We start from the raw sequence: 13,292 nt of genomic DNA, 5'->3' as shown, positions 1-13,292 counted from the left end.
TGCCACTAACACCAAAGCCCAAATATTTCATCCCTACTTCTGTAGCCTTGCCTGCCTTATCCACTGGCCAGCTTTTTGTCAAACACACACATATCAAGAGCTAACAGATTTAATTCATCAATGAACTAGCATTTAGAACAGGAGATAAAAACTAAAAATCCCCTTTTTAAGCCATGACTGAGTGAGAAGTGGTAGAATGAACCATGGAGGCAAACCTCTTGCTCTTTATTTATATATAAAATTATAAATTGAAATACATATTAAGTGTGTATATATGTATACGCATATATATACATACAGAGACAGAGTGCACACATTGCCCTCTGCTGACCAGAGTCCTATATAGGAGCATCCTGCAACACACACACACTGGTCATTGCTTGACAGGACCACATTCCTGTTACTTGATGGTACAGTAAAAGACACCACTTTCAATTCAGCACTCAAGGTTTTTTAAGAACCCAGTTTTATGGCCTGGGGTTTCTCTGCTTTCATTCTTCCTACTGGGTGATACACATAGCAGGACAGCGCTGAGGGGCAAATCAAACCAACCACACTGGCCAGTTGCTTACCGGTTAGCCTTTATCTACCTATATACCAGCACCCAAAGCTCTTGCTGTTTTATGCTACATGCATCAGTGCTCATTTTCCACCCCCGACCCCCTCCTCCCAAATGGTCATTTTAATGCAATAGCAGGGGGCTGGGAGGGGGCAGAAGAGGAAGTCAAGCAAGAAAACAGGGCTAAGACATTGACTGCTACTTTCAGGCCACCTTGTTTGCAAGTCCTTCCCTCTGCTCTTTTCATAAGTATTGTTAATTTACTTTTCAACATGAATACAAACTAGAAACATCAAATGCAGCAGATGAATAGACACTATTTCTTAACATCTCCCCTCCTCCATCCCTACACTAAACTATTTTTGTTTTAAGTCTCCACTTCTGTGGCTTGGGTGGGGGGACAACTTTAGATGAAATTTTAGACACACTTTAGATTGGAAAAAATACATAATACTTTTTAATTTAGGAAGCAGCTCAGTAAGTTCAACTGTAACCTGCTTAGAGGATCTATGTGTCATATTAAGAGTCTGTAGACCACCGTTCTGACAGTCACTGGCCATAATCTATGACTCAGAAGTGTGTACAGATGGACATAAAAGTAGTAGACTGGGGTTCTTGAAGTGGGGGGGAGAAGGCTGCTGTTCCTATACTCACCCAAGGCCCAGTAGGATGCAGCTTCTAAAGGTGGAGCACTGCTGTAGAGAGCATGGATATACATGAGATGAATCATCAATTCAGCCAGGCACCACCAAAATAAAATACGAATTATGCCCACGATTAAGATGATGAGATTGGTCTTCAAACTGAAGGCTTCTTGTCTCTTCATCTAAAGAAGAAATTTAAAGAGGTTACATTCCACATAAATGACTGGTTTACTCAAAATATTCATCCTGAGAACTTTTTTTTAGGTTGCATTTACTATTCATTACTATTATTAAGGGGACCATTTGACCACATCTTTTGGAAATTCCTGACAGACTCTTGAGGGAGACTGGTTTCTCCATTCTTAATCTCAGTAAGCTGCAGAAATCAACGAGAGACCAGATGTGACCATACACTGCACCAAACCACTGTAGAAAAGGCCAAGTGTTAACCTGAACAGAATCCAGGCATGAGACACTTAATTCCTGTAACTTGATCAAGCTCTAGAGATAAAGAAATTTAAAGAACTATGAAGGTTTTCCAGTCAGCAACTCTACCAAACACAGAAACAACTGCTTGCTCTTAAAATTTCTTCAACTTCTACCAGCTGCATGTGATTGATTATTTGAGGACAGTTCTTAATTTTTCTCCTGTAGCTTTGCCAAGGTCAGCAAGACCTACCTGACATGCTGAGCTAACAGCAGTTAAGTGCAAGTAAAATACCAGATAAACCAAGGTTTTCAGTTGACAGGCTTCTCAAGATGCCCCAAACTTTTACGCTGTTAACTATAGCAAACACACTGGTATGCTGTAATTTTACCTTCTTTCTGCAGTAAAAGAGAGTATGATCAAGTAACAGAAACACAGGATTGCCTAAAAATTTAGTCGTGTTTTGTACATCTGTGTGTTTGCAGCATTCCCTTCTTCAGTATCCAAATGGCCACTGAAAATGCATGTACAAGGTAAAGAACCAACCCATCTGCATGGACAAAACCCCCTCATAATTGCAAGCACACAGTACAGCTAACATGCAGTTATCTCCACCTACTCACAAATGAAGAAGGACACCCATTTTGGAGATTAATTTGTACCAGCTATATGAAATCTCGGAGACTACCATTTAATCACAGGAATTTGCACAACAGACCTCCAAACTCATGACTAGAACCCGCTATGCCCCGCTTCAACTCAGAAATTCAACAAGACCATTGATGAAGTGTCAGTCTCATTTTAGCCTGGAAAGGATGCCAACTACCAGCACAGGTATTATGCTCTTTAGGCCATACAACAGTTTGTCTCCATCTCCAGAACTTCTGCTTTCCAGTGTGCTCAGCAGGAGCCATTGTCTCAGTCTCAGCTTCAGTGAAGGGGTTCTGGAGGTGGTCTTTTCTTATAGCAGCAATAAACATGCTCTCTGTATTGTGCACATTGAATCAACTGATAGGTACTGCAGATTTTTAAACCCTTCTCCATCCTCGCTTGTCAAGGCAGTAGCCTCTGCTCAGGTAAGAGCTCTGACAATGGCCTTCAGCAAACACCAACAAGAAACATGTTAAGGTTGTTGAGTTCATTCCATCTTCCTTATGGCTTTAAACAAACAGGTCCGTGCATTTGAGAAACTACTGCAGATACAGGTATACCATTCTCGGTCTTCCTTTTTCTCCTCACACCAAGAACACAGGTGGTCTTGCCACAAGTCTTTGCTGAGCCCCATTAGATGACCTTAGTTTCAATGCAAGATCCCACCACCACCAATTTTTCCTACCAGCTATTCCCAAGCTGCTCTCAGCTTCGAGTCTCACAGGCCTTCTGAAACATTCCATGAAAGAAAAACTCTCCCACTGCCAGGGATACAAGAACATAGGTGGAACTTAACACACTTCAGAAGCTACAAAGAAATAAACAGTGAAAAACATAAGTTACCTCAGTTTCTATGCACATCTATGGAGATTTTTCCTACAACACCCAGCCCAGGATAACATTCAGCTTTGCATCTTCCAAAGTTACTGAAGACAAACGATCATAGGACTTGTCACTCAGGTGTCCACCAGAATCTCAGTTTTCCCTTTCATAAAGCCCAGTTTATTAGCTGTGGTTTCAACAGAAATTTCCAAATATAAAGAGAAGCAAGCAATGCCAAGCATTTTCATGGTTTGAAATGTCCACTCATCCACTGAGATAAAGCAATGTTAACTACAGACATCAAGGGTGTCATTTCACCTCTTGCTCAAGTGTGCAAGAAAATAAGGAAAGGGAAGCATGGAAACGTGGGGGTTTTCCCTGACATGTAGAAGCAGGCTTGAAAAGCAGCCTGCAAGGCACCACGAAAAACATTCAGTAAGATAGGCAGGTCTTCCACATCAAAGAAGCTGCTCAACTTGCTGAAGTCTGAATGAAAGTGTTCCAAGTAAACCATCAGCTGTTTTCACACCAATGTGAGGGGAAACTAGAGCCTTCAGGAATTCCCAATACAACCCAGCAGCTTTCTGTGACTCTGAAATCTGTTTAATAGCCAGCTGCAGCTGAAAATGTTACTTTGTTCTGCCTGATGGAGGAAAGAAAAACAAACAAAAACCCAGTTCACCAGCTGCACACTAACATTATAAACATTCTTCAAATGTAATGTGTCATTGGTTCCTTGGTTGAAGGGATGAATCTGATACCAGACAAAAAAAACCCCATCCTGTGAAGCAGAAGAATTTGGGGAGGAAGATTTGTCTTAAAGTTGATACTCAGGACATTGTCAAGTTCCCAACGCTATGCTCAAAATTGTCCAGTCTTCACATCCCTGTATCATTTGATATTTTCCAAATTATGCAGAAGATAGCTTTAGAAACCCAAATAATTCTTAATCTCCGAGGAGAATAAGTAAAAATTGGAAGTCCTTCAAATCACTAGCAAGGAAGAAAAATATTATAGAATCAGCTAAAGATGCTTTTACTAAAGTCAAAACATGCATGAATGAAAACTCCTTTTCTGTAGGTTTTTCCCCCTAATGTACTTCATCAAGGGAAAAATATTTATTCAAGGAGGAAACAGATCAGAGTCTGATAAAGGAGACTAATCATTCAGCCTTCAAGAACTATTTTGCTTTCTTTCCACCTTCTCTGACACTAGAGTCTAATCAACCCATCTCCACCCAAGCACTAAAGACTGACTTTGACTAAATATATTCTCAATGTTAGCTACCAGCCTTACGCGAGTTCAGTATTACGCCATGGCTGGCATACAAGCACAAACACCAGAGACTGATTTCTAACTACAGCCTTCCTGTTCACACACAGTGTATGTCAACACTCAGAGAGAAGGACAATTGATAGAGACTCACATTAGGAGACTTTCAAACAGAAGGTGTTCATCAGTACCAGTTTTTGTCAAGTAGGTAACTAGAAAATAAGCTGAAACTCAGGCTTATCTGTAAGCTATGCTACGAAACACCATTAAAAGAGCATCTCAAGGAAAACTGGATGAAACCGTGTACCTGACATGTTCTCATGATTGGTATTAAAATACCTCAAGATGAAGAAAAAAAATCAACTTATCATACTTAAATCTATTGCTCAAAGTACAGGGTCTGTGCCTAGTTTTGACAGCTGAAAGATCCCCACTCTTCAATAGTTCTTCACCCAAATCACCTGAGGCACAGATGCACTGAAAAATCTGTAACTGCACGACCTTAAAAAAGTTACCTGCTTACTGAATTCATCAAAATTCATAAGGGGTCCATTGTGGAACATGGGATAATAAAACACGTATGCCAGCATCCACAGGAACGAGTGGGATGACTTCTGGGCAGGTCCATGCCAGCAGTACTCCAGGCTGAAGCTAGTGCAGAAGAGGCAGCGGACAGACACAGTGAAAAGCAGCAGATAATACTCATTTTCTGTGTCATACCACTTTCTCTGCAAGACAAAACAAAGCCAGATCACCATGGTGCAATGCTGTTTTCCATATGGCTGGACAGTAATGCCCACTCAGATCCTAACTTTCAGGGTCACCAGCAGCAGGAAACAACTAAAACAAAAAGCAGCTGGAATGAGCATCTGAAATGAACAGCACTACTTAACACACAAACAACAAGCATTGGCTCTTGATGGAGAAAGGACCTCCAGAGCTCCTGCAACCAGCATAAAGAGACAACAGCTTGATTTCAGAAACATATTAGGTAAAGAACTATGACAGCAGGAGAGCTTTTCTTACAGCAATGCCATTATCTCCCTCAGATTTGGTACAATACTACAATATCTAAACCAGCTAGCAACACTACTGACAGCTGAAGGACTGCTAGGGCTGAAGCCAAGGCTACAGTTCAGATCTGAAAAGAATCACCCCTCCTGATAAAGCTCAAGGGTGGAAAGATGTTACTAAGCCTTTATCAAGTTTGACACTCACTGTCATACCCATGTCCAACAAAAAGCACATTATCACAAAAAATTTGGAAACATCAGCAAAGAGTTCGTCTGGTTACATTTGTATTGCAGTGGGCCCTTTCCTCCTCTCAGGAAGGCACAAATCTGTCCATATCCCGTGCAGACCCTACCTGTTCATCTCCCCTCCCCCTGAACATCAGGACAACAAGCCTTAAAACATATGCCCAGTTTTCCCCTTTAGTCCTAGTAAATGCACCAAGGACATTTCCTAACAGCTGAGCAGCAGTTTCTCTAAAATCTGTATTGCCCAGCAAAAACCATTAGAAAACCTGAGCTTGCACCAATCAGTTGTGAGCAACTTGTTTGGCACAAATCAAAGCATTGGAGAAACAGTCCCCCCCTTTCCATGCAGGCATCCGCAGACACTAGTAAAGTACTGTCAGGCTTGACTAAGCAACTCCTGGATATGAACCCAGGAATCAGCACCTTAAGTTGGTACAATTACAGCTCCAAAAAACAAGATATGTTTTCTAGAATAATACTCCAGCTTTACTGCATATCACTTACACATTAAGGCACATTTCAACTCAATGCACTGGCCAGCATGATTGATAAATATGACTTTTTCTAACTGGAGAAGCTCCAGCATGAGTCACTGCAGAATTACTGCCTAAGGTTCTCCAAGCCAGCCCCTGCGTACATCAACTGAAAGGATAGTAGTCTGACAAAGAGAGCTGTCATAATGGACAACCACCACCCTGATTAATTTGATGCTTAATTAGTTCTGCTCACATTACCTTGGCTTCTTCCACAGCTGGTATGCGTAAAGTGGATAGCAGGATAAGGGAGCACAGCCATGTCAAGAGTGACAGCTGAAACTGAGCCACAGCAAATGAAATAGTTGCATGTAACAAGATGACAATAAAGCCCTTTATTCCCAGTAACAACCAGCAGGCAGCCATTCCGTAAACCATCAAGCACCATGGTTTATACTGTTAGAAAGAGAAAAACAATTTTTAGTTTGATAATTTCTAAAGAAAAAAGCACTTAACAGCTGTGCTGTCCCACTTAGGGTCTACAGTTGCAGTCAACAAGGTTAAGAACACATATGAAGCAATACAGGGAAACCCAACTGTATCCATAAAGACGGAAGGGAAGGTGTTTCTGTAGCAGCATGTGTGAAATCCAGAGCCTCCCTGATTTGGGGGAGAACATAACTTCCTCCTTCCCTTCCCCAAACTAGCAGGTGTGATGGCACATACCGGTCATTTCCCACAATCATGCAGTCGTGGCAAAACCCAAGCAGTCATCACTTCAGTCTTGGAAAGGAACAACTACACCATCTTTTGTGTACAGGTCAAATGACACTGGTTAATGGTTCACAACAAAGCACAGGATTTCATGGATTAGATAGAGGCTGAAGTCTCCAAACACTAAGGCAGCTGACCTACTTGCTCTCACATGTGCACAGTTACAGACCCACTCACACAACTCACCCCACAGAATCAGCTCCATGCCAAGTTTCCCATACCCAGAGTAAAGAGAAACCCACAGAAACTCCCATTTGTGAAGAAAATCCATCCATACCTTCTCCACCAAGAGCCTGGACACTTGTGATACCAGCAGGTGACCAGCCAGAAGCCACAGTATACGTTCCCTTCCCCATTCAATCCAGTAGCTCCACTCAAAGTCCATGGGGTCCTGAGGCATCAAGAGAATTGGTCACTATGTGTATCTGGCCATAAAAGCATGTTCTTATGGAACAAGAAAACATCTCTAACACACTAGGTCTGTTACCCAACACCACAGAACTCTGCATATGAGGAATATAGTTTCAGCAATCCAGTCAGATCACTTACAGCTGTGAACTCAGACAGCACCATTTTGATTTCCAATGGTGTGAAATTCAGAAGAGCTTTAGATCACATCATGACTCCTAAACCCCACACTGGTGCTAAACTTGACTGAGCAGCAATAACTGCCTTCCCTCACAAACACTAGGGAGAGTTTTCTAGTCACAAAGCAGGTAGGGAGGCACACACACACACCCTCCTCCCTGGGACACAGGGAACAGGCTGGTCACTACACAGAGATGCAGCCTGGAACAAGGGTCCCACTTCTCAGGGTTCCCCAGACCAACACATCCTTGCTTTGGTTCCCTGTCAGGAAGCTCCTCAGTGAAACAAATTAATCTGCTACTACTGTTCCTGACCATGTCTTCAGACCCAACAGATTCATACCTCTGTTTACCCTGTTCCTTTTGATTTTAGGATTTTTTTTTCCTCTAGAAAGGAAAAAAATAAAAAACAAAAAAAAAAAAAAACAAATTTAGGACAGAACTTAACCCATGCAAGGTTTAGCCAGGAATTTCTTTTTTCAACTTATGTCAGCATTTCAAGAAAGAGCTTTTAAGAAAGGTAACAGAGGCAGAGCACTGCCTTCCCTATGCATGTCCCTCACCTCTCATGAGGGATACGAACAGCAACTCCACTTTGCCTTGGAATACAAAGGGCCTGGATGAAAAGGAAGAGAAGTTTCACTCCCTGTTTCAACAAAGCCTAGATGAGATCAGATGAAGTCAGGTGTGCTGGAAATACTTGTGACATGGCTTTTAATTTAAATTATTTGAGATCAGCTGGTAGCCTTGTGTCCCATACAGAGCCCCACTAAAAGTTCATGTCCACAAGTGCTTTATGGCTTTCTTGAAAACACGTCAAGAGTCCCTTAGCTGTGATGGTGGGCCTAACCACCAAAATACTTCCACAGACACACATTCCTGGCCTTGTGTAAATCATCCTCAGTATTAGATGCATTAGTTGCACTTCAAAAGGATGTGACATCAAAAGCAAGCAAGGTGGGGGCATTGGTTGTATTTTTTGGTTTAAGATAGAGGAGTCCTAGTTTTCTTGTTAGTTTTTTAATACCAGCCATGTTTCTTTAAGTCCTTATGCCTCAAAAAATCTGTTCTGCTCCATGCTGGACTACAAGCCAACCAAGAGAAAAACATGTATTGTCTGATGTTAAGCACTATCCAAACCACCTCAGGACAGGCAAGAGTGGAAAAAGGCTGCAGGAAATGTCAAGGGTGATCACAGCTTTTAAGGCCAAACAGTAAAACAAAAGGTTAATAAATGATGTAATGAAGGAGGTAAAGGATATAACACTTAAGCTAGGGATCAAGAAAAACAAAACTTTTGTTATGATTATTAGATATAGACACACTCATCAAGTCCTTCTTCCTCATCAGACTAAAATTAACTACAAATATCCAAATCTGTAAAGTTACTACAAACCTCTGAAGCTAGATCAGAAGTTTGGGTGAGCAAAAGGCATAAAGACATAATGTTGACATTAGTGCCACAAAATAAAAGATTCTGGTACCAGTCACCCAACCTACCTTTTTCAGGCCCCAAAAGAGAGTCCCTGGTTCCAGCCCAAACCTTCTGTCCATCGCAGCTTCATACTCTGTAGAGAAGAGCAAACCTTTGCTAAGGACATGACAGCCAGAGCAGGGAGAGTCAGGGATGCGACCTCTGCTGCCCAAGAGCAACATGCTCCTGCACTGCTTCTGCCAACAGGGACACTGGGAGCCAGGAAAGGGCGCATCATCATGTCACTGCTCACCAGGCAAGCTACCCAACCAGACCACAGCTCTGCCCCACAGCAAAGACAAAGACACTGAACTGCCCAGAACCTATGCTTTGATTTCCCCCTTGGAACAGGGGCAGCAGCAGACAGCAATCAACCTTTTACCACACAAAACCTGCACTAATCCTCATTTCCCGTCTTTCAGGGCTGCTTGGTTTCTACCACTTGAGCAGAAGGGTCACAGACGTGACAATGACCACCAGTACAGCCTGAGCAGGACAACACCACTCAGAGAAGCCGCCTCCAGAACCTGCTCCCATACCACCATCTCTGTAGAAGACATGCTGTACGCATGGGTACACAACTCTGTACCCATTCAGCCAGCACTTCCTTCACTGCCCTGCAAGTGCCTTTCCATTACTCTTGTTCTTCCCTTAAGCTCTTTGAGAGTCAGCTAGGGTCATTAATGTAGAACATTGCTGATTAAAGCTTAATAACATGCAATATTTATCTCCCTAACGAGCCTCTCTAACTAGCTATACTTTTATTAGATAATAGCACCTTCATTTCCCTTAAAGTATCAGTGTGCTAGAACACAGTTTTTTCATCTACAAGTTGTATTTAAATGGTTTAAAAGCCCACCCCTCAGCGCTACACAGTCCCATTAAACCAAAACCAAGCCGTAGTGGCTACCAAAAGGTTACACGAGGCACAAGCAGGTGTTTTGAAACTGACATCAAAGCCGTACAGACTAGCCAACCATTGCTCCAAGCCCACAGCCCAGCACAGGAGCTTGAGAACTCCAGAGAGCACAGCGCTCATCTGCCCTGGGACCTCCCCAGGTCCAGTCCCCGGCAAGTACCATCAGGAGACATAGATGCTTCCAAATCACCCACTTCCAAGCTGCTGCACGGGTCTAGCCAGGAAAAAAAAAAAACAATTCAAAGCCAACTTTCTTAACTTCCCTCATCTGAGCTTCAGAGGTCTCTTCCCTGACAGCAGAGTGCCAGGACACCATTGCCGAGGGACTTCCCAGCACTCAAGGCAGAAAAGTCTTGGGACAAATCTTTCTGCTCAGCTGGCACCTGGCTACTGCTTCCTTGCACAGGGCTGGTTTGCAGCCAGGAAGAGCACAGGCGCTTTTTGCAGAGGAGAAAAGCAGAAAACAACCCAGAGAAAAAAGTGGAAACCAACTGAACCCGAGCAGCCTCACCAGCCACGGACGGGAAGCACTGAGGGCACAAGCACACCCGTGTCACAGACTTACTTCGAGACACACGGTGCGCTTCGTAGAAAGCGTAGAGGTGAGATCCCACGGCGAGAAGCCCGTAGAGACGCATTTCCCAAGCCGGCAGCAGCATTGGTCTGGGAGCTGCTCCCCCGCAGACCCCGCCGGCTCCCTCCCTGCGCGGAAAGACAACGGGAGAGGTTGCCCCGCGGCAGACGGACGGGCACCCCTCACCGGGCACTGCAGCTGCCGCACCGGGCCCTCGCACGGATCCCCGGCGGGCCGGGCACGGCCACCCAGCGCGCTTCAGGCCCCGCGCTGCCGGGGCCCTGCGGCGGGGCGGGCTCGGGGCAGGGAGGCGGCCGTGCTCCGCCCGCAGCTGCCGGGAGGGCAGGCGAGTCCTGCCCGGCCGCAACGGCTGCGGAGGCGCCGGGGCCGACGGCCCGACGGGGCCCTCAGTACCGAGCCAGGGCCAGAGCCGGACCCCGGCCGCTCTCACCGGCCGAGGACTGAGGGGAGCGGAGGGGGACCCCGCTCCCCGCCTTACCTGAGGAGGGCTCCGCCGCCGGCAGCGGGAGGCGCAGCATCCGCGGCCCCAGGCGAGCCGAGCCGAGGCTCCAGCCCCACAGACAGGCAGGCGGGGCGGCCGGCGAGGGGCAGCTCCGCGCCAAGGCACCGCCGCCGCTCCACACAACGCCCGGCCCTGGCGCCGCCCGCCCCGTTACGAGCCGCCACCACCTCCGCGGACGGAGGGCGGGAGCGGGGCGGCGCTCCCCGCCTCTGCGCGCCCTCTCCTGGCCGCCGGGCGGCGCCGCAGCCCTCCCGCCGCGGCGGAGCGGGCCCCGCGGCTTGCGCGGCCCCGCCGTGGCCGCGGCTGCGGCTCCGGCTGCGAGGCAGCGGCGCCGCGCGGCCCCGCCGGGTTCCCCGTGGAGCGGGGCTTGGGCCGGCCCTGCTCCCGTGTCCTCGCTCGCCGCGGCCCGGCCGACGCGTGCCCGAGAGCAGCAGCAGGGCTCGTTTACAGGGCAGCACCCTTGTCTTTGGGCATGAAACGCGCTATGCAGGTCGGCTTAGACCTGCTGAGATCTGTCAGCTGGCTTGTATCAAACACACGAGCTGGTATCAGACTTGTATCAAACACACAAGCTGTCTGGGTAAGAAGTTGCCGTTCTGGTCTGTGTTGCTGTAGCAGTTTTTCATGCGACTGTGGATGCGGGCATCCTCACAGCTGAGGGATCACAGGAGAGTATCACTTGTATAAAGGTGTCCCGGGAAGACAGTGCCAGCTTGCGTGTTCCACAGAGGCTGGAATGAGCCAGGGGGGTGGCACTGGGAGACAGGTGCTGCAAGTCAGCGTGAAAACACAGACGTCTTCTTCATCATACCGGCTCTGAAAAGTTGTTCCAAGAGTTGTCATGTAAATTAACGCTGAACTAAAAATGAAGGATTGAATTCAGACCAAAAGGGTGGCCGTAACAGCCTCTCAGAGACTTTTCCCCGCCTGCTGAGGTGCAAGGTACACAGGGACACAGCTGTTACAGCCATCACAACACAACGTGAAAAATGAGGCAGTGTGAAGAGCACCACCAAAGCAGGAACGTGGGGCTGGAAGTGCTGGTGCTGACAACCAGCATGGATCAACCTGCATTTTAAGCAAGGGTTCCCTCCTCCTGGCACTATGGACACAGCTAAGGAACCACAGTGATTCTAGTGTTAAAAACACACTGACTTCCCAGTTCAAAAGATTTGGGCAATTTGGGCAAGATCTTGCACCATGTGACTTTTATCACTCTCCGTTGTTGACATCAGCGATAACATTTTTTAATGGGGGAAACATTTCATACCCTTTTGGCTATTGTCTTGCTGGATCTTTAAGTTCCTCTTATAAAACAGCATTTCAGTTCCCCTAATCACCTTGAGGCTTTCTTTGTGTATTCAAATTCCTGTTTCCTGATTTTGAAAGCCAAGCTTGTGTATGATACTCCAGGTGAAGTCCTCAGTACAAGGGGTTGTTTTCCCTATCTAAATAAGGCATGCATCTCCTGGTGTCTCCAAGAATCACATCTGTCTGTCTGAGCCACGTTGTAGTCTTAATAATTTTGCTTTTTGCCTTCAGTTTTTCTTTCTGTCTCTCTTTGCCAGAGAATGACTCACCTTCAGTTTGTGGTGTCAATTTTAATAGCCCCTAGATGTAAGATACTGTATTTGCTCTGTGCAATTGCCGTAAATTCTCAAGGTCAGGTATATTCCTGTCTATGATTCAAGATCCTCTTCTCTGCTGACATTGCTTTCCCAGTTTTTGCCCTCAACAGGTTAGTCGGTACCTTCTGCTCGCCCCCCCGAAAAAAAAAAAAAAAAAAAGGAAAAAAACCCAGAACGCCTGCATTACAGCACCAGATCAGCAGTCCTGAATTTGTAAAACATACCCACAGCACTGCAGCCAAGTTATGGCCGCTAAGGGTCAGCAGAGCTTGTATTTTCCTGCAGTTTCTTGGTTCCGGGTCAACACAGAGTGAAGTCGGTACAGGCAGCAGGCCCTCTAGGTGGCTGCAGAACACAAACAGTATGCATGCAGAGCACTACTGCAGCTTCAGGAAGAGAAGAGATATATAACACGTTACAGCTTTTACTTCTGCTTACACTGAAAAGGACTCTTTGTCATTAGTTATATGGTGACATCCAGGAGCCCATGTATGCCGGGTGCGCAGCTACCCTTCCACAAAGGTCACTGCCAAGCTCATGGAGCAGGAACACTGACAAACTGGCAACAGTACCAGCTGGAAGATCTCCCTGCCTGGACTTCTACATTAGATGCCCCCCTTTATTCAAAGGATTTTATATGGTAAAACATGACAATAATCTCAATTAATGACTTTGCAAGACTAGCTATAAACTATGCTGCTGAACA

General features: G+C 45.9%; 1 protein-coding gene across 1 annotated transcript in view; it reads right to left on the bottom strand.

Annotated features, from left to right (window-relative positions):
- The window catches only part of HHAT (hedgehog acyltransferase), a 161,384-nt gene extending 150,280 nt beyond the window's left edge, over positions 1–11,104 (bottom strand). Inside the window, exons 1-7 of the mRNA XM_040612122.1 lie at positions 10,935–11,104; positions 10,427–10,563; positions 8,969–9,036; positions 7,159–7,272; positions 6,369–6,563; positions 4,891–5,103; positions 1,214–1,385 (exon numbers count right to left, since the gene is read on the bottom strand). Coding sequence (XP_040468056.1) covers positions 1,214–1,385; positions 4,891–5,103; positions 6,369–6,563; positions 7,159–7,272; positions 8,969–9,036; positions 10,427–10,520 — 856 coding nt within the window. The 5' untranslated portion in view covers positions 10,521–10,563; positions 10,935–11,104. The remainder of the gene's footprint in view (positions 1–1,213; positions 1,386–4,890; positions 5,104–6,368; positions 6,564–7,158; positions 7,273–8,968; positions 9,037–10,426; positions 10,564–10,934) is intronic.
- Positions 11,105–13,292: the final 2,188 nt, after the last annotated feature.

The sequence above is a fragment of the Falco naumanni genome, chromosome 12 (genome assembly GCF_017639655.2).
Source record: "Falco naumanni isolate bFalNau1 chromosome 12, bFalNau1.pat, whole genome shotgun sequence".
Lineage (NCBI taxonomy): Eukaryota > Metazoa > Chordata > Aves > Falconiformes > Falconidae > Falco > Falco naumanni.
The sequence above is the reverse complement of the archived record's forward strand: the minus strand, read 5'-3'. Positions and strand labels throughout refer to the sequence as shown.